Source organism: Haliotis asinina, chromosome 4 (assembly GCF_037392515.1).
Source record: "Haliotis asinina isolate JCU_RB_2024 chromosome 4, JCU_Hal_asi_v2, whole genome shotgun sequence".
Classification (NCBI taxonomy): Eukaryota; Metazoa; Mollusca; class Gastropoda; order Lepetellida; family Haliotidae; genus Haliotis; species Haliotis asinina.
In genome coordinates this window covers 393,342-420,391 of record NC_090283.1, presented here as the reverse complement: position 1 = coordinate 420,391, position 27,050 = coordinate 393,342, and the positions used below count along the sequence as shown (strand labels likewise).

General features: G+C 43.1%; 1 protein-coding gene across 3 annotated transcripts in view; it reads right to left on the bottom strand.

Moving 5' to 3' along the window:
- Positions 1–27,050, bottom strand: part of LOC137280690 (unconventional myosin-XVI-like) — a 236,700-nt gene that overhangs the window by 90,493 nt on the left and 119,157 nt on the right. For all 3 annotated transcript variants that reach the window (XM_067811903.1, XM_067811906.1, XM_067811904.1), the window contains exons 25-28: positions 23,365–23,470; positions 22,028–22,124; positions 18,578–18,755; positions 13,371–13,642 (exon numbers count right to left, since the gene is read on the bottom strand). In XM_067811903.1, the coding sequence (XP_067668004.1) occupies positions 13,371–13,642; positions 18,578–18,755; positions 22,028–22,124; positions 23,365–23,470 (653 nt within the window). The remainder of the gene's footprint in view (positions 1–13,370; positions 13,643–18,577; positions 18,756–22,027; positions 22,125–23,364; positions 23,471–27,050) is intronic.

Below are 27,050 nucleotides of genomic sequence, written 5' to 3'. Positions count from 1 at the left end.
TCTACTGCACCAACACAAGCACCTCCAGTTTCAACCATGTTCTATAGTACCAATACAAATACATCCTGTTTCAACCGTGTTCTACTGTACCAACACAAGTATACCCAGTTTCAACCATGTTCTACTGGACCAACACAAGTACCTCCACTTTCAACCATGTTCTACTGTACCAACACAAGTATACCCAGTTTCAACCAAGTTCTACTGCACCAACACAAGTACCTCCACTTTCAACGATGTTCTATAGTACCAATACAAATACCTCCTGTTTCAAACATGTTCTGCTGAATCAACACAAGTACCTCCACTTTCAACCATGTTCTACAGTTCAAACACAAGTACCTCCACTTTCAACCGTGTTCTTTTGTACCAACAAAAGTACCTCCAGTTTCAACCGTGTTCTACTGTAACAACACAAGTACTTCCAGTTTCAACCATGTTCTACTGCACCAACACAAGTACCTCTACTTTCAACCATGTTCTACTGTACCAACACAAGTATTTCAAGTTTCAAACATGCTCTACTGTACGAACACAAGTACCTCCACTTTCAACCATGTTCTACTGTACCAACACAAGTACCTCCACTTTCAACCATGTTCTACTGTACCAACACAAGTACCTCCAGTTTCAACCATGTTCTACTGTACCAACACAAGTATTTCAAGTTTCAAACATGTTCTACTGTATCAACACAAGTATCTCCACTTTCAAACATGTTCTGCTGCATCAACACAAGTACCTCCTGTTTCAACCGTGTACCAACACCATTATACCCAGTTTCAACTGTGTTCTACTGTACCAACACAAGTACCTCCAGTTTCAACCGTGTTCTACTGTACCAACACAAGTACCTCCACTTTCAACCGTGTTCTACTGTACCAACACAAGTACCTCCACTTTCAACCATGTTCTGCTGCACCAACACAAGTACCTCCACTTTCAACCATGTTCTACTGTACCAACACAAGTACCTCCAGTTTCAAACATGTTCTACTGTACCAACACAAGTATTTCAAGTTCCAACCATGTTCTACTGCACCAACACAAGTAACTTCAGTTTCACCCATGTTCTACTTACCAATGCAAGCACCTCAGTTTCAACCATGTTCTACTGTACCAACATAAGTTTCAACCATGTCCTACACACATCTGTGTTGCTCTACTGTGTCAACATAAGTATCTGTTTCAGTTATGTGAGTCAGTAACTTAAATTGCATGACAAGAGCAAGTTATGAGTACTTACTGGTTGCTTGATATGTGTATCTGTGACAAACACAAGCACTATCAGTCGGAGTTGGAAATAGTCTCTCCAACTCAGCTTCCCCTCTATGACAAGTTATTTCCTCCTGTTTTTTCCTGGTGAGAATTCTTGAGCCCAATCTACCACACATCAGTGTCTCTCTCACAATTACAGCTCATATATCTCTTACAGCAACCACTTGCACAACACACCAACACTATATCTGTTACATGACACCAGCTCTATATATCTGTTACATGACACCAGCTATATATATGTTACAACACATGCACTATACATATCTGTTACAGGATACTAACTCTATACATCTGTCACAATACACCAATTCCATATATCTGTTACAAAACACCAGCTATATACAACATATGTCATATCTGGGATAACACTTTCTTAGTATAGTACAAATTCTGGTACTTTTTTGGGGTTGAGTCCCATCCGGGATTCTTTACTAAGAAAGTGTTATCCCAAATATGACATATGTTGCATTTGACCACCTTCTAAATGGCATCGTGTAATAACCAGCTAGTATATATGTTACAACAAACCAGCTATATGCATCTGTTACAAGACACCAGCTATATATATGTTACAACAAACTAGGTATATATATATATATATATGTATATCTGTTACAAGACACCAACTCTATATATGTTACAGGACACTAACTCTATGTATGTATCTATTAAAAAACACCAGCCACACATATGTTACAACATGCCAGCTAAATATACCTATTACAAGACACCAACTCTATGTATCTGTTACAGGACATCATCTACATATCTGTTACAAGACAACAGTTACACATAAGTTACAACACACCAGTTATATATACTTATTACAATACATCAACTATATATACCTGTTACAAGACACCACTATATACACCAGCTACATATTTCTGTTACAGGACACCAGCTAAGTATAAGTTAAAGGACACTGCCTGAGTATCTGAGGACATTTCCACAGAAAGTTGAGATTTGAGGACATCCCTAGAGATAGTTGTGATCGGAGGACATCCTAAAAGAAAGTTGTCAACGCAGGACATCACAACAGAAAATTGTGATCGGAGGACATCCCTAAGAGAGTCATGATCAGGGGACATCCAAACAGAAAGTTGTAATCTCAGGACATCCCAACAGAAAGTTTTGAGGACATCCCCACAGAAAGATGTGATCAGAGGACATTCCAACAGAAAGTTGTGATTGGAGGACATCCCAACAGAAAATTGTGATCGAAGGAACAATCCCAACAGAAAGTTGTGTTTGGTGGACATCCCAACAGAAAATTGTGATTGGAGGACATCCCAACAGAAACTTGTGATCTAAGGACATGCCAGCAGAAAGTCACGGACTGAGGACAAAATCATCATCAACAATATTGTCACCATCATTGATTATCACTGCTAATATAACCACCGTCATTGTCAACAATGACATCACCATCATCATCATTGTCACCATCATCAACATCACCACTGTCATCAACGCCACCAATAAACTGCCACAACAATATCACCATCAATATAAACACAACCAATAAACGGCCACAATAATCCAACTCTCCAGTTGTAATTAACCAACATCACATCACCACTATCATTAACAAACATCTCTACCACTATTCTTACCTTCAGAAATACCATCATCACCTACACCATAGTCACCACCACCAACACAACCATCACTGTCATCATCACCATCATCACCTACACCATAGTCACCACCACCAACACAACCATCACTGTCATCATCACCATCATCATCTACACCATAGTCACCACCACCAACACAACCATCACTGTCATCATCACCATCATCACCTACACCATAGTCACCACCACCAACACAACCATCACTGTCATTATCACAATCACCATCAACACCATAGTCACCACCACCAACACAACCATCACCGTCATCATCACCATCATCACCTACACCATAGTCACCACCACCAACACAACCATCACTGTCATCATCACCATCACTATCTACACCATAGTCACCACCACCAACACAACCATCACTGTCATCATCACCACCATCACCTACACCATAGTCACCACCACCAACACAACCATCACTGTCATCATCACCATCATCATCTACACCATAGTCACAACCACCAACACAACCATCACTGTCATCATCACCACCATCACCTACACCATAGTCACCACCACCAACACAACCATCACTGTCATCATCACCATCATCATCAACACCATAGTCACCACCACCAACACAACCATCACTGTCATCATCACCATCATCACCTACACCATAGCCACCACCACCAACACAACCATAACTGTCATCATCACCATCATCACCTACACCATAGTCACCACCACCAACACAACCATCACTGTCATCATCACCACCATCACCTACACCATAGTCACCACCACCAACACAACCATCACTGTCATCATCACCACCATCACCTACACCATAGTCACCACCACCAACACAACCATAACTGTCATCATCACCACCATCACCTACACCAGTCACCACCACCACCACAACCATCACTGTCATCATCACCACCATCACCTACACCAGTCACCACCACCAACACAACCATCACTGTCATCATCACCACCATCACCTACACCAGTCACCACCACCAACACAACCATAACTGTCATCATCACCACCATCACCTACACCAGTCACCACCACCAACACAACCATCACTGTCATCATCACCACCATCACCTACACCAGTCACCACCACCAACACAACCATCACTGTCATCATCACCACCATCACCTACACCAGTCACCACCACCAACACAACCATAACTGTCATCATCACCACCATCACCTACACCATAGTCACCACCACCAACACAACCATCACTGTCATCATCACCACCATCACCTACACCATAGTCACCACCACCAACACAACCATAACTGTCATCATCACCACCATCACCTACACCAGTCACCACCACCAACACAACCATCACTGTCATCATCACCATCATCACCTACACCAGTCACCACCACCAACACAACCATCACTGTCATCATCACCATCATCACCTACACCAGTCACCACCACCAACACAACCATCACTGTCATCATCACCATCATCACCTACACCATAGTCACCACCACCAACACAACCATCACTGTCATCATCACCATCATTATCTACACCATAGTCACCACCACCAACACAACCATCACTGTCATCACCACCATCATCACCTACACAATAATCATCACCAACACCAACTTGGTCAATCACCACCTACACCACAATCATCACCATCACCACCAACACTACCATCACCGTCATAATCACCATTATCACCTACACCATAATCATCAACACCAACACCACCATCCCCACTGCCCTCTGCACCAGTGTCAAGTACTGTACCTTCAAGTGTGTGACATCGTCTAGTTTACTGCTGAGACTGCTGATGGACTGACCATGTCCAGACTCTCACGGACAAAAGGATGTATCCATGGAGTATGAAAATTACGCGTGTATCCCCAGAGACACACCTGACTGAGGGTTAGGGTTAGGGTAAGATACTGGACAGTCTAACCCTAACCCTAACCCTAACCCTATCCCCAGAGACACACCTGACTGAGGGTTAGGGTTAGGGTAAGATACTGGACAGTCTAACCCTAACCCTAACCCTAACCCTATCCCCAGAGACACACCTGACTGAGGGTTAGGGTTAGGGTAAGATACTGGACAGTCTAACCCTAACCCTAACCCTAACCCTATCCCCAGAGACACACCTGACTGAGGGTTAGGGTTAGGGTAAGATACTGGACAGTCTAACCCTAACCCTAACCCTAACCCTATCCCCAGAGACACACCTGACTGAGGGTTAGGGTTAGGGTAAGATACTGGACAGTCTAACCCTAACCCTAACCCTAACCCTATCCCCAGAGACACACCTGACTGAGGGTTAGGGTTAGGGTAAGATACTGGACAGTCTAACCCTAACCCTAACCCTAACCCTATCCCCAGAGACACACCTGACTGAGGGTTAGGGTTAGGGTAAGATACTGGACAGTCTAACCCTAACCCTAACCCTAACCCTATCCCCAGAGACACACCTGACTGAGGGTTAGGGTTAGGGTAAGATACTGGACAGTCTAACCCTAACCCTAACCCTAACCCTATCCCCAGAGACACACCTGACTGAGGGTTAGGGTTAGGGTAAGATACTGGACAGTCTAACCCTAACCCTAACCCTAACCCTATCCCCAGAGACACACCTGACTGAGGGTTAGGGTTAGGGTAAGATACTGGACAGTCTAACCCTAACCCTAACCCTAACCCTATCCCCAGAGACACACCTGACTGAGGGTTAGGGTTAGGGTAAGATACTGGACAGTCTAACCCTAACCCTAACCCTAACCCTATCCCCAGAGACACACCTGACTGAGGGTTAGGGTTAGGGTAAGATACTGGACAGTCTAACCCTAACCCTAACCCTAACCCTATCCCCAGAGACACACCTGACTGAGGGTTAGGGTTAGGGTAAGATACTGGACAGTCTAACCCTAACCCTAACCCTAACCCTATCCCCAGAGACACACCTGACTGAGGGTTAGGGTTAGGGTAAGATACTGGACAGTCTAACCCTAACCCTAACCCTAACCCTATCCCCAGAGACACACCTGACTGAGGGTTAGGGTTAGGGTAAGATACTGGACAGTCTAACCCTAACCCTAACCCTAACCCTATCCCCAGAGACACACCTGACTGAGGGTTAGGGTTAGGGTAAGATACTGGACAGTCTAACCCTAACCCTAACCCTAACCCTATCCCCAGAGACACACCTGACTGAGGGTTAGGGTTAGGGTAAGATACTGGACAGTCTAACCCTAACCCTAACCCTAACCCTATCCCCAGAGACACACCTGACTGAGGGTTAGGGTTAGGGTAAGATACTGGACAGTCTAACCCTAACCCTAACCCTAACCCTATCCCCAGAGACACACCTGACTGAGGGTTAGGGTTAGGGTAAGATACTGGACAGTCTAACCCTAACCCTAACCCTAACCCTATCCCCAGAGACACACCTGACTGAGGGTTAGGGTTAGGGTAAGATACTGGACAGTCTAACCCTAACCCTAACCCTAACCCTATCCCCAGAGACACACCTGACTGAGGTATATGGTTACTGTGTTGACTGAGTAACCCACAAATTTCAAAACAGTTGGAGAACTCCTGGTGAAGATACGACATGGCAAATGTGTGGGCTGTGATACCTGAATGTACTTCAGTCAGAGGCTGATACTGGGTCTGCTTGTGTTCATAAGAAACTCCCCTTGTCCACATCAACAACACTTGACTTGTTAGACAACAAAAAATAGCTCTTGCTGGAGCTACAATAAACACATTCACTTCCACAAACTTCTCTTTCAGTTAGATTCAAATAAATACAATCTCTCCAAAACACGCTCTCTGTAGCAAGTGACCAGTAAAATGTCACTACAAACACATGCCACCTCTAAAACATGCCACCACTAAAACATGCCACCACTAAAACATGCCATCAGTAAGCAAGTCACCACTAGTCAGTAGGCAAGTCACCCATAAAACACACCACCAGTAATTCATGCCACCAGTAAAACATCACACCAGTAAAATACACAATCACTAAGAAAGTCACCAGTAAAACATAACACTCAACTACAGCAGGAAGAATATCTCAGTGATAACACTCAACTACAGCAGGAATACAGTCCCTATGATAGCACTCAACTACAGCAGGAATACTGACCCCATGATAACACTCAACTACCACAGAAATAATATCTTAACGATAACACTCAACTACAGCAGGAGTAATATCTCAGTGATAACACTCAACTACAGCAGAAATGCTGTCCCTATGATAACACTCAACTACAGCAGAAATGCTGTCCCTATGATAACACTCAGCTACAGCAGAAATGCTGTCCCTATGATAACACTCAACTACAGCAGAAATGCTGTCCCTATGATAACACTCAACTACAGCAGAAATACTGTCCAGGTAATGGCTGGATGTTCTAAACAATTAGGTGAAACATAAGCTGACCCAATGTGCTGCAGAAGTTGTGACATTTGACAGACATATTTCACTTGTCTGCAGCACCAACATGCCAGGTTACTAAACCTTCATCCACACCTTTCCCATAAAGTCAGAAATATCACTGTTTAAGATCATGCACCTTGTCAACTTTAACTTCATTTGTCATACGCATGTTCAAGTCAGTGCCAGTGATATTCTTGTGACAAGATGATGTTCATTTAATATTTTCACCACTATTCTGAAATACTGCAAAGAGTGTTGGTGACAACCTTCAGTCACCAGCGCTGACACAACACAAAGACTCCTCACACACACAGCATATAATCCAATTACACCCAGCAGCCTTCTGGCATTCTTTGCTTGCAGACATTCCAGCACAACCCATGTCAGAGGCTGACAGGCACACAGGCACACAGACACACTGATAGACACACAGGCATACAGATATGCATACAGACAGCACAATTCCTGTTGCAGCTACAGTTATCAGTGTAAAGACAAAGCCAGTCTGCTGCTGGTGGTGGTGGTGAGAGAGCTATACTTACAGAGGGAGGAATATTGATCTGGGATGCAGGGTCACACAGGAAGGGGGGGTGGGGGTGGTGGGGAGGCAGAGGTTCTCTCTTCAAACAGCAACAGCAGCATCAACATCTACATCTGCTGTTTGTCATCATCAACCCCAACTGTCTACAACAGTCTCCACCAGTGGCACCAGTCATTTCGCAGCCAAACATGCCATTCTGTGATGCTCAGTGAACATACCATCATCACACCCTGACAGGGCTGCCCACGTTACACCCCCTTCATGACTTGCTGCTATATACTCAGTCACTACTCACCTCATTCTTGTGTTTAACCCCCCACATACAGTTTATCCAAAATACTTGGGCCTAATCCGTTTTGTTTAAAGCACAGATGCTGTTACACACAGATTGTGATAAGCCGGTCCACAGTAGCAAGCCATTGTTGACAGTCTGGGGCAGTCCATTGCTGCACCAGGGGAGGCAAGTTGGCAGCAACTGCTGGTGAACTATTTCTGTGGGGAGGGTCAGCGTGGTTGTGACAATCTGGATCTGGTGGAACGTAGGCTCACATAATTAAACATTGATGGGATGTGGAATGCTTGTTACAAGATTAAACACTGATGGTGGCTGAATGACAGCTCTCACATTGTTCCTTGGCAATAAGAACCTGCACAACAATGTACATGGGATATTGATGTCTTTCATTCAGCACCAACTTATATATTTACATATATTTGGCACAGTTAATATCACATCTGACAAATAATACATCATGTTTTAAAAATCGCATTAAGTGCAAACAATTGTTCAGTGCTGTTACCCTGATTTCTGCCCCCTGGGATAATGTTCATGTTGCTTTGCTTTTCATCAAGTCCTCACAAAATGAATGGTTGTATAAGTTCACTGTAGTTGTTTAATTTCCACTTTTCCACTGTATATTAAATGATAGTCTAAGATTTAACCATTATCATGCTTTCATCAAAATTGTTGACTCAAACTCCTAATTGTTCAGTGAGTTGCATCAGTTAAGCACTACATGGTGTGATCACCAGGACGTGTGTCCTGCATCCAACACTAGATGAAGCAGGGAAGATAAGGGCATCCGTATTAATTCTGTGTTTCTCATCTCCCGCCGCCAGTAAAAATCCCACCTGCCCATACAATAAAAAACATATTGTTATTTTTAAACTTGGCACCTTCCATTCTCAACTGTAAATCGCTCCTTGATAAAAAAAATGTCTCACAACAAGAAAAAATAAAAAATGAATTAAATTTCACTGAAAAAAGAAAAGAAAAAGGAATCTTCAGCCTGAAGCAACGCTTGCATTTTCACTCCCTGTCACGACCAACAACTACCTTCCACTACCATTTACCATCCGACAGTTAGTTCGCAATTTTCACTCACATACATGGTGGTCAGCCAAACAATATCACTGGTGGGGAACTTGGCTACAGTGTGAGGCTTTGTGAATTTTGCGACACAAACTTCATGATTTGTGTGACTGATAAGAAATTTAGAGGCAGTCAATATTGTCTTTGCCAGTGCTTTTGGTGAGTATACATTCATATTTGAATATTGGATAGTACTGGATAGGATTTATTATTTTTTTTTCATTTTTTTAGTTTTTTTGCCTATTTTTATTTTCCCGTCCAACTGCCTTGGACAGTCAGGCGATGACAAACACAGAATTAACTACAGATGGCCTGAACAGGAGGTTGTACAGTAGTTACCATCAACAGGGGCTCCTGCATCCAGCAGCAGCTAGGTAGCAGCACTGACACATTTATGGTAGTCTATCACTACAAAACTAACTGTCAGACAAAACTAACTGTCAGACAACACGTTTACATACTGAGCACATGGCCAGGCCAGGTTGACATTTCAGCCTCCCTCCTTCATGCTCTCCAAGAGAGACAGAGGCGGTATTACTGAGGGAGGCTGTTCTTTATGCTGTGGAGGATCAATAGATGTTACAGCCTCGGCTCATATTTCTGTGGCTGTTGCAGCCAGCCTGCCATCTCGTGGGTCAGCCACACCTTGGTGTACACATCACTTGGAGCATCTCACGTGGAGAACATGTGGAGATTCAAGTCTTCAAGTGGACAGAGTACTGGATTAGAAGAGTTTCTCAAAATGACGTAAATCACCACACCAAACATCAGGAACATACCAAGTCTGATATACAGAAAACACAACATCCTGAACAGCTGCATACGGAGCACATATTCTACTGATCAAAGAGGCAGATCAATGAGGAAAAACTCAGTTACTGTATGTATATAACTGATGGGGGATTCAGAAAAAAAATATATTACACTAGTGCTGGTTGGGCTGGAAATACTATGAACTGGGTGGGGACTGTGAGGCAGAAAGACAAAAGGGACTAACTAATGGCAGACATCTGACAATGGGATTGGCAGCCTACACTGTACCATGACCACTCAACCATGTCAAAGCAGGGTCAGAGCCCCCACAAAGTCACAATGGACTCTCCCGCATGCCTCACTGGCCACACATTGTCACATTGATTGATAATTCAGAAGCTGAATTCACTGAGTCTTGTGAATCACTCGCCTCTCCACGCAAGTAGTAACTGTGTGCACGATCGTTAATGCCACTGCTCCATGTTGGTGCATGGACATCATGTCCATCTTCCTTCAGTGTGACACCTCCTCCAGCAGTAGAACAAAGACAGTGCAGATTTACAGATTGGGGTAGAGAGAACAGGCTGGGATACAGAACACAGACCAGGGTACAGAAGAGACTGGGGTACAGAACACAGACCAGGGTATAAGACAGAGGCATGGGTACAGAACTAAGTCCACAATACACAATACAGGCCAGGGTACACAACACAGCTGGGTTACAGAACACAGACTGGGTTAATTACAAAACATGGGCCTTGGTACAGAACCCAGACTAGGGTACAGAGCACTGGCCAGGGTATAGAACACAGGCTGGTGTACAGAACACTGGCTGGGGTACAAGAACACAGGCCTGGATACAGAACATTATACTGTAACATTCTGACGATGGGCAGCCCACTGAGTGTGACCCATTTGATTGTTTTGACTCAGCAGGTGTAAGGGAAGAGGGGGTAAAATCATCTCACTACACAGAATCCTTGTCACAACACTTTACATGGGTGTAGGTAAGAACTGTGGATGTACCTGCAGACAAAGAATCACTGGGTTGGTCTGACCTATCTGCCATCAACCAGCCCAGATCAGACAGATAATCACTGGGTTGGTCTGTCATATCTGCCATCAACCAACCACCTTGGAAAGAGAATCACTGAGTTGGTCTGACCTATCTGCCATCAACCAGCCCAGATCAGACAGATAATCACTGAGTTGGTCTGTCCTATCTACCATCAACCAGGTTTGTCAGAATCACTGGGTTAGACTGTCTCATCTGCCATCAACCAGCCCAGGTCAGACAGAGAATCACTGGGTTGGTATACCCCATCTGCTGTCAACCAGGTTTGTCAGAGAATCACTGGGTTGGTCTGTCCCATCTGCCATCATCCAGCCCAGGTCAGACAAAGAATCACTGGGCTGGTATACCCCATCTGCTGTCAACCAGCCCAGGTCAGACAGAGAATCACTGGGCTGGTATACCCCATCTGCTGTCAACCGGCCCAGGTCAGACAGAGAATCACTGGGCTGGTATACCCCATCTGCTGTCAACCAGCCCAGGTCAGACAAAGAATCACTGGGCTGGTATACCCCATCTGCCATCAACCAACCCAGGTCAGACAGATAATATGCACCATGACTTAACCAAGCAGTACCAACATTACAACCATGTACAAACTTCTAACAAGAATATACGACACATTTGTGAAGGCAGACCATGTACAAACTTCTACCAAGAATATACGACACATTTGTGAAGGCAGACCATGTACAAACTTCTACCAAGAATATACAACACATTTGTGAAGGCAGACCATGAGTATCCCAGTCCTGACCCAATTCCAATGCATGTGCTGTGAAAGGCTACTCACTGTGTTCCGCTGAAGGTCTGAGGGTTGGATGATGCACTCTGCTGCACATACTCCCCATCCACACACTGCACCACTCCCCAGGACGTCCTCACATCTCACTCTGCCAGCTTCACACTGCTATTCTGGGATTTCAGCGCCTGAGAGCTTTGTTTTTCTAAAGTTTGGCAAAGTGCAGATCTCTGAGGAATCCCTGACAATGGTTGAACCCCTATACCTACTGACAGGGGTACACTGCTGATGTCGAAATGGTGTTGTGATATAAATACTGACAGGGGTACACTGCTGATGTCGAAATGGTGTTGTGATATAAATACTGACAGGGAGACACTGATGATCTCGAAATGGTGTTGTGATATACCTACTGACAGGGGTACACTGATGATCTCGAAATGGTGTTGTGATATACCTAGTGAGAGGGGGACACTGATGATCTTGGCATGCTGTCGTGATATACCTATTGAGAGGGCGACACTAATTGATGATCTCGGTATTGTATTGTGATATATACCTACTGATATTGGGACACTGATGATCTTGGCATGGTGTTGTGATATACCTACTGACAGGGGGACACTGATGATCTTGGCATGGTGTTGTGATATACCTACTGACAGGGGTACACTGATGATCTTGGCATGGTGTTGTGATATACCTACTGACAGGGGGACACTGATGATCTCGAAATGGTGTTGTGATATACCTACTGATATTGGAACACTAATGATCTTGGCATGGTGTTGTGATATACCTACTGACAGGGGGACACTGATGATCTTGGCATAGTGTTGTGATATACCTACTGACAGGGAGACACTGATGATCTTGGCATGCTGCCGTGACATAGCTATTGAGAGGGGGACACTAGTTGATGATCTCGGTATTGTATTGTGATATATACCTACTGACAGGGGCACACTGATGATCTTGGCATAGTGTTGTGTTGGGGTTTGAAGTTTGTGAGGATGTGATAGGTGTGATAGTGGGGTGGGTGGGTCTTAGGAGGTTTGGGAGGGAAGGTATGTGTCTTCTGTGATGTTTATTATTTATGAATGTCATATTCCTTTGTCTCCTCTCCTTTGATGGACATTTTAGTTGAGTTAATGAAGACTGATGACAATTTTATGTTTTTTCTACTTCTTTTACTCAGGGTAAGGTGGCATGATCACATTGTCAAGCAAGTGATCAAACACAAATATGTGTCCTTGGTCTGGAAGAAATGATCTACCACAAAACATTAAACACAAAATTTCTTACACATGAGCATGCTCGGTCTCAGAGAAACACCGTGCTACAATAGACGAAACACCTACCTTCTTCCACACCAGAGTCCTCGGTCTGACAAACACCGTGCCACAAAAGATGAAACAGCTACTTTCTTCCACACCAGAGTCCTCGGTCCGAGAGAAACACCGTGCCACAAAAGATGAAACACCTACCTTCTTCCACACCAGAGTCGTCCGTCCGAGAGAAACACCGTGCCACAAAAGACAAAACACCTACCTTCTTCCACACCAGAGTCCTCGGTCCGAGAGAAACTCTCGCCACTGATGCTGGTCTGGTCAGTGAAGTCTAGGATGACCCCAGATGTGCAGTCCATGTACACATCATCATCAGTGGAGCTCTCTGTCACAGTGTGGTGCACACGGGCATATGTAGGCGGCGTCACCTTCCCCTCAGGAAGGTGCAGCACCTCTATGCCAGTCCGAACTTCACATTCATATACATCCAGCATCCTATCCAGCGCTTCAAGGGACTTGCTGGCCTCTCTTTGCCTGAAAACCATTGTACAAGCTATAACTGCCACATGACAGTGTACAAGATATACAAGCCACATGACAGTGTACAACCTATACTAGCCACATGACAGTGTACAAGCTATACAAGCCACATGACAATATACAATCTATACCAGTCACATGACAATATACAAGCTATACCAGCCACATGACAATATACAAGCTATACAAGCCACATGGCAGTGTACAAGCTATACCAGCCACATGACAGTGTACAAGATATAAAAGCCACATGACAGTGTACAAGCTATACAAGCCACATGACAACATACAAGCTATACCAGCCACATGACAGTGTACAAACTATACCAGCCACATGACAGTGTACAAGCTATACCAGCCACATGACAGTGTACAAGCTATACAAGTCACTTGACAGTGTACAAGCTATACTAGCCACATGACAGTGTACAAGATATAAAAGCCACATGACAGTGTACAAGCTATACAAGCCACATGGCAGTGTACAAGCTATACCAGCCACATGACAGTGTACAAGATATAAAAGCCACATGACAGTGTACAAGCTATACAAGCCACATGGCAGTGTACAAGATATACCAGCCACATGACAGTGTACAAGCTATACTAGCCACATGACAGTGTACGGGCTTTACAAGCACATGAGAACATACAAGCTATACCAGCCACATGACAGTGTACAAACTATACCAGCCACATGACAGTGTACAAGCTATACCAGCCACATGACAGCGTACAAGCTATACAAGTCACTTGACAGTGTACAAGCTATACCAGCCATATGACAGTGTACAGGCTATACCAGCCACATGACAATATACAAGCTATACCAGCCACATGACAGTGTACAAGCTATACAAGACACATGACAGTGTACAGGCTATACCAGCCACATGACAGTGTACAGGCTATACCAGCCACATGACAATATACAAGCTATACCAGCCACATGACAGTGGACAAGCTATACCAGCCACATGACAATGTACAGGCTATACCAGCCACATGACAATATACAAGCTATACCAGCCACATGACAGTGTACAAACTATTCCAGCCACATGACAGTGTACAAGCTATACCAGCCACATGACAGTGTACAAGTTATACCAGCCACATGACAGTGTACAGGCTATACAAGCCACATGACAGAGTACAAACTATACCAGCCACATGACAGTGTACAAACTATACCAGCCACATGACAGTGTACAAGCTATACCAGCCACATGACAGTGTACAAGCTACACCAGCCACGTGACAGTGTACAGGCTATACAAGCCACATGACAATATACAAACTATACCAGCCACATGACAGTGTACAAACTATACCAGCCACATGACAGTGTACAAACTATACCAGCCACATGACAGTGTACAAGCTATACCAGCCACATGACAGTGTACAAGCTATACCAGCCACATGACAGTGTACAAGCTATACCAGCCACATGACAATATACAAGCTATACCAGCCACATGACAGTGTACAAGCTATACTAGTCACATGACAATATACAATCTATACCAGCCACATGACAGTGTACAGGCTATACAAGCCACATGACAGAGTACAAACTATACCAGCCACATGACAGTGTACAAACTATACCAGCCACATGACAATGTACAGGCTATACCAGCCACATGACAATATACAAGCTATACCAGCCACATGACAGTGTACAAACTATTCCAGCCACATGACAGTGTACAAGCTATACCAGCCACATGACAGTGTACAAGCTATACCAGCCACATGACAGTGTACAGGCTATACAAGCCACATGACAGAGTACAAACTATAGCAGCCACATGACAGTGTACAAACTATACCAGCCACATGACAGTGTACAAGCTATACCAGCCACATGACAGTGTACAAGCTACACCAGCCACGTGACAGTGTACAGGCTATACAAGCCACATGACAATATACAAACTATACCAGCCACATGACAGTGTACAAACTATACCAGCCACATGACAGTGTACAAGCTATACCAGCCACATGACAGTGTACAAGCTATACCAGCCACATGACAGTGTACAAGCTATACCAGCCACATGACAATATACAAGCTATACCAGCCACATGACAGTGTACAAGCTATACTAGTCACATGACAATATACAATCTATACCAGCCACATGACAGTGTACAGGCTATACAAGCCACATGACAGTGTACGGGCTATACAAGCCACATGCCAGTGTACAGGCTATACCAGCCACATGACAATATACAAGCTATACCGGCCACATGACAATATACAAGCTATACCAGCCACATGACAATATACAATCTATACCAGCCACATGACAGAGTACAAGCTATACCAGCCACATGACAATATACAAGCTATACCAGCCACATGACAATGTACAAGCTATACTTTATAGCCAGCAGCAGGTAGCAAGAATCAACTTCTTGTACAGGGGGATTCCTTTAGTCCTTTGCTTTTTGACTGTCTTTTCATCTTCTAAGTTTTCTGCTCACTAAAGAGGAGGATTACCATCCCAGACCTCCTCAGATAGATCCCTAGCACATCTTACTCATCTTCTTTACAAGGATCACATCAAGTGCCATGCCAAAGGTGATACCAGGTTCGGACCTTGTCAAGTTCCTTTCTTATGATATTAGGATGACATTGGTACTTGACAAATGTAATACTCTTTATTTGAAACATGGCAAGGTAACTAATGGTGGCTCAGTCAAGTTACAAGGAAGAGGAGTTTCAGTTTTGGTCTAAAGCTATTGAACAGTTATGCTCCAGAAACAAAATTATTACAGACGGACGGACTACGGACAGACGAGGTGTCGACTATATCCCCCCACATTACATGCCAGGAGGATAACAAAACTGAAATCTTTTTCACTTGATAATATTTCCAACTTTATTTTTATGATAACAAACAAAAGCATTTGGAAGTTGAACCATCTGCGAGTGGTAGAAAATGTTAGGAATGAAAAATAAATGTGCGTATTTATATTTTGTCTTATAATCCTAATTAGTTATTACCATTTTTATGTAAGCATTTTGAAACTTTTCAAACTTTATGAAAAGCATATGATCTGCTTATACTTGTAAAGTTATAACATGACTGCAATATCTAGACATTTTATATATCGCTAAAGTGAATCATTTTTCACACACGCCCAAAATACGATCTAGTGGATGATGTTTGTCTCAATGCACATTTGATTATGAAAAAAATAAGACTTTTGAATGTTGCCACAAATGAATAAAAACAAGATGTAAATATTAAAAAAAAACCCAGACTAATGTCTGAACTATGTCCGGCTGCTACCTTCTTCAAGGTATGTATCAATCAACATGCACATAAAGGAACGACAAAGACAAAGAATCATGTTCCATGTGAAATGTCTTTTAACTGTCTAATATACAAAAAAGAGATCTATCACTTCAGGTTTTTTCACATTGATAATCATCTCAAGATCACAAACCTGGCAACCAATTGAATCACACACCTGGCATCCAACTGCATGATGTCCACCATTATTTTACAAGGTAATTTAGTTAGCCTATAATGAGCAGTCAATCACCGTATGGGCAGTTAATCCTTTGAGGAAGAATGTTGTTTTTACACAGGTACTTTACGACAGAGTGTCATCAGCATCGATTAGCAAAACTACCCACATAAACACTACCTGTTGACAAATCCACTGTGCAAGATAAAAGTATTCAATCAGTCAGCGTGTTATTGTTAAATCCTTTGATCGATGCTGATAATTTCTGCACTTCTATGCATTTGATTTAATCATTTGAGAAGAGTGTTCAAATCTGCAGTCACCTGCTGTTTATAGCCATTCTTATAAGGCTTGAAACGACATAGGCACATTCACTTTCTGCTGTATTGGTATGAAATACGTCTCTGTCGTGATACCCATGATGAAGGAACTTTTATTTGTGTAGAAACTGTTAAAACCTGTATTGAGATTGCAACACCAGTCATAATCCAATGCTTGTTTGATGGGCATTCTGACAGTACAACTTTACAGATACCGATTTCTAGTTTATACATAGAGGGGACTTTCCATGTTTATTCCAATGCCGTTATCGATATAACAGTCACTACAACCAGGTGAGAGGAGGTATATATGCACAATATCAAGCAGCAATTAACAACAGGTAATTTGGTCAGTAGCACATTGTTGGATGGGGCAAACAGTAAAGTAAGATCAACAAATTATAAACAGGCATGCAAAGTGAACAGCTAATTGACAGATTCTATCTATAAATCAACTCCACTATGACAAAGTTGAAACCCACTCCATTGTCCAAGTGATGGAACTAATCAACATTCAATAAGTTTGTTTACCCTGAACGATGTACATCGAACTGCTGCTCTATACAATAAACAGGGAGTTGTTAACATGTAAGTGGCATGTTTTGATGATGATCTGTTTGATGGGCACTTTAGAACTATGGCGAGTCTTCTGTAATGCTCATCAAACAGATCATCTTTCTGTACACACAATGAGCCCTCAGTGTATCAGCAAATGAACCGGCCAATCGGAAGATGTCGTTACACTTGAGTGCACCCTACTCGCTATGACTGGGTTTGGGCTCCCGGAGGCTTCGTTTCCAGGGAAGTTAGCCCAAGTACAAAGTATTGCACTTTTGAATCGCGATTGTACACTTATAATTTTGTTTATTTATTTTTTTAAAAGCAGCAATGTATATTTTATGTCATGAATAATTTATAATTGTATTTTAATTATGTTTGATTTTTTGGTTGCATGTGACCTTTAAGATAGTTCTTGGAAGACCACCATTCATCATCTGACAGAGTCATGTTTATTTGGGAGGGGTCTGGTTACTCAATTACTGAGCCTGATTATGTCAATCACTGTCCCCTGGAACTGTCATGTCAACTGTGAAATACCCGACTCCATACTTACAATCGTGTTGTTGTGTCCTGTCGGTGAGTATCGTGGTCCATCTCATCTCTCAGCCAGTCAGAAACCCTGGACTGGTGTCGCACTACCTCTGCCATGAACTCAGCTATATGGTCAGTCTCCACTTTCATCTGTTTCAAGGAACGTTTTCTCTGTCTCCTGGCCGTGAACCCTCGCATAGCTGTGAAGAGCAAGAGGAGGTGTAATAGCCAGCATACCTACATTCAAGACATAATCTATCAAACAAACAGTAACCAACAAGCCAGAGCTAGGTGTCATGTAACAAACATTATAATAAAAAAATGTTATTACAAAACAGTCAAGTGTCAGACAATTGTACTACAAACATATAGCTTGGTATTAGATAAGCAGGTCACAACCACATAACCTGGTGTTAGAAAATCACATTACTACCACATAGCCAGGTGGTAGATAAGTATGTTACAACTACATAGCCAGGTGGTAGATAAGCATGTTATAGCTACATACCCCGGTGTTAGATAAGCATGTTACCAGCACATAGCCAGGTCTTAGATAAGCATGTTACTAGCTCATAGACAGGGCTCTGTTTCACAAAAGCCTCCTAAATTTAGGAGGTCGTAGCCCATTGGACTTCATGACCTCCTCCAACCTTCTTTATGACCGTTTCACAAAGATGTCCCACCGTGTGGTCCTAAATCTATGTCATACATTGCATAAGAGGTACAATGTTGCATAGCAACATGACTATGATATAAAACTGCAATATTAGTTTCAATGTATTGAATATTGTACATCAGAGGACCTAAAGTATCTGTTGCCATTATGACTTTACTAACACTTGTGTAAAGGTTTGGATATGGTCCACTGTAATTTTTATTCAGTCAATCAAATAATTTCAAAGAATACCCTATATCCACGTATGATGTGATATTTAACAAGGCTAAAGGTACATACTGAAATTGCTTTCATGGAAAAATATCTGGACCCTGAGCAAACTATGCATGATAGCTCCAGCATCTGACGCCATTGTGTTTACTCTTCTTCAACCGACTTTCACCTCAAAGAAAATGCCTAATATGTACAATAATGTTGACGTATGACATGGCAACTGATGACTGATTACTTAGAAAACGGCAGCTTTGCTGAGAAGGGTACACAGGATTTTGTGAGGTCTCTTCCTTTGATTCAAGGGTTATTTGAACATAAATATGATATGTAAGTAATCAGAGTGACTCTGACTATCTGTGTGTTGTTATATGTTTTCATCGTTTTCATTGTAAGTAAGAGAAGAAGCCAGAAATACTAACAATTACCATTATTGTTCTGCGTGATTTTGGTTTTGTTATGGCGTCACGAAATTTTGACAATTACTTATGAAGAATCAAATCTTTGCATTCTATCTGTTTTAAATTTCATCTTTCCCGCTATGATAGTCTTTCCATGCATACAGGTATTGAGCCATTCAAGGCAATGAAGAGCTGGCTGGATGTCGGAAATTGTTCACAAATTGCTACACACTATAAAATCAGAATTTCTGTTTGTTTACATTTCAAACCACGCAGTCTTTTTTTTCACACCCAATATGTTTCGTGTCATGTTATCTAGACTGTTGGTATTGGTGGCAAAGACCAGATGTAATATCATGTTAACGTGTATGGAGAATTCAGCGATGCATTTGTCGCAGCTGACTATGGAATATTCGTGATGTAATAGGCGTCTCAATACCGGCCTTCATGACACGAGATTTTGTAAAGACTATCCCATATGTGACTAAGTGCACTTAGACGTTCATGTGAATATATTTTCGAAAACATCCCAACCGATTCTATATAGGTTCATCGGCAGCGTTTCAGATTTATCATTGGTAATAAAAGCGACATCAGTGCTCATTGGTATGTAAGTTTCTAAATTAAATAACCATGGTAATTATCCAGTTTTCATATTTGAAATCATACTGTACACCAAATAATGCTGTGAATCATGATTTTGTATTGTGCCACAGCCACGTTTTAGATAAGCATGGTACCTAGGCATGTGTTAGATAAGCACGTTACTAACATATAGCCAGGTGACAGATAGCTTCGAGATGCCATGTTCACTATATGATCTACTGTCATCAGATGGAATCTTGTGACCATTCAAAGAGCTACATTTCTGAACATATACAGACCGTACATCTATAACTGTACCATAATTGTTCTAAACAGTACTACAACTGCACTTTAACTGCTCTATAACTGGACTATAATTGCTCTATAAGTGTTCTACACTGCACTATAACTGGACTATAAATGTTCTATAACTGTACTATAACTCCTCTATAACTGGACTATGACTGCAATGTAACTGTATTATAACTGCTCTATACTATTACTGTTCAATAACTGTACTACAACAGACTATAACTGCTCTATAACTGGACTATAACTGCTCTATAACTGTACTATAATTGCAATATAGCTGTACTATAACTGCTCTATAACTGTACTATAACTGCTCTATAACTGTACTATAACTGTATTATAACTGCAATATGACTGTGCTATAACTGCAACATAACTGGACTATAAGTGCTCCATAACTGGACTAAAACTGCTCTATAACTGTTCTAAACTGCACTATAAATGTACTATAAATGTTCAACAACTGCACTATAACTGTACTATAAATGTTCAACTACTGTACTATAACTGCTCTATAACTGTACTATAACTGCTCTGTAACTGGACTATAACTGCTCTGTGACTGTACTATAACTGCTCTATAACTGTACTATAACTGCAGTATAAGTGTACTATAACTGCTCTATAACTGTACTACAATGCTCTATAACTGTTCTAAACTGCAATATAACTGTGCTATAACTGTACTATAACTGCTCCATACACTGTACTATAACTGTTCAATAACTGTACTATAACTGTACTATAACTGCTCTACTATGACTGCTCTATAACTGGACTATAACTGCTCTATAACTGGACTATAACTGCAATATAACTGTACTATAACTGTATTATGACTGCTCTATACACTGTACTATAACTGTTCAATAACTGTACTATAACTGTACTATAACTGCTCTACTAAGACTGCTCTATAGCTGGACTATAACTGCTCTATAACTGTACTATAACTGTATTAAGACTGCGCTATGCACTGTACTATAACTGTTCAATGACTGTACTATAACTCGTCTATAACTTCTCTATAACTGGACTATAACTGCTCTATAACTGTTCTAAACTGCACTATAACTGTACTATAACTGCACTGTAACTGTGCTATAACTGTACTATAACTGCTCCATACACTGCACTGTAACTGTACTATAACTGTTCTAAATTGCCCTATAACTGTACTATATATCTGTACTATAACTAACTGTATTTTAACTACTCTATAACTGTACTATAACTGTTCCATAACTGTACTATAACTGCTCTATAACTGTACTATAACACTACTTACCAGCTTGGCATCTAATGACCTTGCCTTTGATCTCCCTGAGCTTCTCATCCAGTGTATCCACTTGAACTTGGCGCAGAAAAACTTTAGATTTCCCAATCTACAGTGTCAAACAGTTGTAAAGTTTAGATCTCCTGATCTACAATGTCAAACAGTTGTAAAACGTTCCCGATCCACAGCACTAAACAGGTGTAAACTTTTGTGAGGATTTGGTTATTTTATTAATGATAATGATTGATAATCTTTCATATGACTTCCCTAATTCCTGAACAGCAACAGCCGTTGATGAGAGCACTGTCTAACTTGAAACCACAACTTTACGTTTGAAGGAGGTAACCTGGATCTGACACGGATGTACAGGGCTCAAAGCTGATCTTAAAGTAGGGAAAGTCAGTGAGATAGCATTGCGGTAATTGGAGGTTATCACAGAAATATCGATGAGTAACGTAGAGGAGATAATAACATAGAGGAGATAGTAACGTAGAGGAGATAGTAACATAGAGGAGAGGAGATAGTCACATATAAGAGATAGCAATATAGAGGAGATCGTAGCATACAGGAGATAGTAATATAGAAGAGATAGTAACAGATAGTAATGTAGAGGAGACAGTAACATAGAAGACAGGTGATAGTAACATAGACAAGAAAGTAACATAGAAGAGATAGTAAAATAGAGGAGATAGTTATGTAGAGGAGATAGTTATGTAGAGGAGATAGTTATGTGGAGGAGATAGTGATGTAGATGAGATAGTTATGTAGAGGAGATAGTTATGTGGAGGAGATAGTGATGTAGATGAGATAGCAACATAATGGAGAGGAGATAGTAGCATAGAGTAGATAGTAATGTGAAGTAGATAGTAACGTAGAGGAAATAGTAACAGAGGAGAAATTAAAATGGAGGAGATAGTAACATAGAAGAGATAGTAATGTAGAGGAGATAGTAACATAGAGGAAATAGTAACAGAGGAGAAATTAAAATGGAGGAGATAGTAACATAGAAGAGATAGTAATGTAGAGGAGATAGTAACATAGAGGAAATATATGAGATAAAAACATAGATGAGACAGTAATTTAGAGGAGATAGTGACATAGAGGAGATTTTAACAGATAGTACCGTAGAGGAGACAGTATTATAGAGGAGAGGAGACAGTAACATAGGGGAGATAGTAAGATAGGAGATAGTAACATAGAGGAGAAAGTTACATATAGGAGAGGAGATAGTAACATAGAGGCAATATTGGATTTAACGGTAATGCAGTGGAGATATCTCTGATCAAACTGTAATCTGAAGGAGTCCAGTCTTATCTAACAGTACTTTACAGCAGGTAGCTTTTTCTCACCTGATAGTCTGTGATGCCACAGTGATGCATGATGTCCCGGCAGGCCTGTTCCGGTGTCACCATGCCCTTCCTTAGCGAAGTGACTAAAATGTCGATGGAGTTGTACCTGATGCATACAAGATCTGTTGAGGAAGAGTTTCTAAAACCCATGGCACATCGCCACACCTGATAACATCTCCACACCTCATACCTCTACTCCCCTCACCTCTACATCTCTACACCCCACACCTCTATACCTCTACAGCTGTACACCCCTCACCCCTATACCTCTACGGCTGTATACCCGTCACCTCTGTACCTCTACAGCTGTACACCCCTCACCTCTACATCTCTGCACCCCACATCTTCACCCCTCACCTGTACATCTCACATCTACACACCCCTCACCTGTACATCTCACATCTACACACCCCTCACCTCTACACCCCACATCTACACACCCCTCACCTCTACATCTCACATCTACACACCCCTCACCTCTACACCCCACATTACACACCACTCACCTCTACACCCCACATTACACACCCCTCACCTCTACATCTCACATTACACATCCCTCACCTCTACATCTCACATCTATACACCCCTCACCTCTACATCTCCCATCTACACACCCCTCACCTCTACACCCCACATTACACACCCCTCACCTCTACACCCCACATCTACACACCCCTCACCTCTACATCTCACATCCACACACCCCTCACCTCTACATCTCACATCTACACTTCCCTCACCTCTACACCCCACATCTACACACCCCTCACCTCTACACCCCACATCTACACACCCCTCACCTCTACATCTCACATTACACATCCCTCACCTCTACATCTCACATTACACATCCCTCACCTCTACATCTCACATTACACATCCCTCACCTCTACATCTCACATCTATACACCCCTCACCTCTACATCTCCCATCTACACACCCCTCACCTCTACATCTCCCATCTACACACCCCTCACCTCTACACCCCACATTACACACCCCTCACCTCTACACCCCACATCTACACACCCCTCACCTCTACACCCTGCGTTACACATCCCTCACCTCTACACCCCACATCTACACACCCCTCACCTCTACATCTCACATCCACACACCCGTCACCTCTACATCTCACATCTACACTTCCCTCACCTCTACATCTCACATCTACACTTCCCTCACCTCTACATCTCACATCTACACACCCCTCACCTCTACATCTCACATCTACACACCCCTCATCTCTGCACCCCACATTACACACTCCTCATCTCTACACCCCACAATACACACCCCTCACCTCTACATCCCACATCTACACTTCCCTCACCTCTACATCTCCCATCTACACTTCCCTCACCTCTACACCCCACATCTACACACCCCTCACCTCTACACCCCACACCTACACCCCACATCTACACACCCCTCACCTCTACACCCCACATCTACACACCCCTCACCTCTACATCTTCCATCTACACTTCCCTCACCTGTACATCCCACATCTACACTTCCCTCACCTCTACATCCCACATCTACACTTCCCTCACCTCTACACCCCACATCTACACACCCCTCACCTCTACATCTCACATCCACACACCCCTCACCTCTACATCTCACATCTATACTTCCCTCACCTCTACATCTCACATTACACATCCCTCACCTCTACATCTCACATCTACACACCCCTCACCTCTACATCTCCCATCTACACACCCCTCACCTCTACATCTCCCATCTACACACCCCTCACCTCTACATCTCCCATCTACACACCCCTCACCTCTACACCCCACATCTACACACCCCTCACCTCTACACCCCACATCTACACACCCCTTACCTCTACACCCCACATTACACACCCCTCAACTCTACACCCCACATCTACACACCCTTCACCTCTACACCCCACATTACACACCCCTCACCTCTACACCCCACATCTACACTTCCCTCACCTCTACATCCCACATCTACACTTCCCTCACCTCTACATCTCACATCTACACTTCCCTCACCTCTACACCCCACATCTACACACCCCTCACCTCTACACCCCACATCTACACTTCCCTCACCTCTACATCTCACATTACACATCCCTCACCTCTACATCTCACATTATACATCCCTCACCTCTACATCTCACATTACACATCCCTCACCTCTACATCTCACATCTATACACCCCTCACCTCTACATCTCCCATCTACACACCCCTCACCTCTACATCTCCCATCTACACACCCCTCACCTCTACACCCCACATTACACACCACTCACCTCTACACCCCACATCTACACACCCCTCACCTCTACACCCCACGTTACACACCCCTCACCTCTACACCCCACATCTACACACCCCTCACCTCTACATCTCACATCCACACACCCGTCACCGCTACATCTCACATCTACACTTCCCTCACCTCTACATCTCACATCTACACTTCCCTCACCTCTACATCTCACATCTACACACCCCTCACCTCTACATCTCACATCTACACACCCCTCATCTCTGCACCCCACATTACACACCCCTCATCTCTACACCCCACAATACACACCCCTCACCTCTACATCCCACATCTACACTTCCCTCACCTCTACATCTCCCATCTACACTTTCCTCACTTCTACACCCCACATCTACACACCCCTCACCTCTACACCCCACACCTACACCCCACATCTACACACCCCTCATCTACACACCCCTCACCTCTACATCTTCTATCTACACTTCCCTCACCTCTACATCTTCCATCTACACTTCCCTCACCTCTACATCCCACATCTACACTTCCCTCACCTCTACATCCCACATCTACACTTCCCTCACCTCTACACCCCACATCTACACACCCCTCACCTCTACATCTCACATCTACACTTCCCTCACCTCTACATCTCCCATCTACACACCCCTCACCTCTACACCCCACATCTACACACCCCTCACCTCTACATCTCACATCCACACACCCCTCACCTCTACATCTCACATCTACACTTCCCTCACCTCTACATCTCACATCTACACTGCCCTCACCTCTACACCCCACATCTACACACCCCTCACCTCTACACCCCACATTACACACCCCTCACCTCTACACCCCACATCTACACACCCCTCACCTCTACATCTCACATCCACACACCCCTCACCTCTACATCTCACATCTACACTTCCCTCACCTCTACATCTCACATCTACACTTCCCTCACCTCTACACCCCACATCTACACACCCCTCACTTCTACACCCCACATCTACACTTCCCTCACCTCTACATCTCACATTACACATCCCTCACCTCTACATCTCACATTATACATCCCTCACCTCTACATCTCACATTACACATCCCTCACCTCTACATCTCACATCTATACACCCCTCACCTCTACATCTCCCATCTACACACCCCTCACCTCTACATCTCCCATCTACACACCCCTCACCTCTACACCCCACATTACACTTCCCTCACCTCTACACCCCACATCTACACACCCCTCACCTCTACACCCCACATCTACACTTCCCCCACCTCTACATCTCACATTACACATCCCTCACCTCTACATCTCACATCTACACACCCCTCACCTCTACATCTCACGTCTACACACCCCTCACCTCTACATCTCCCAT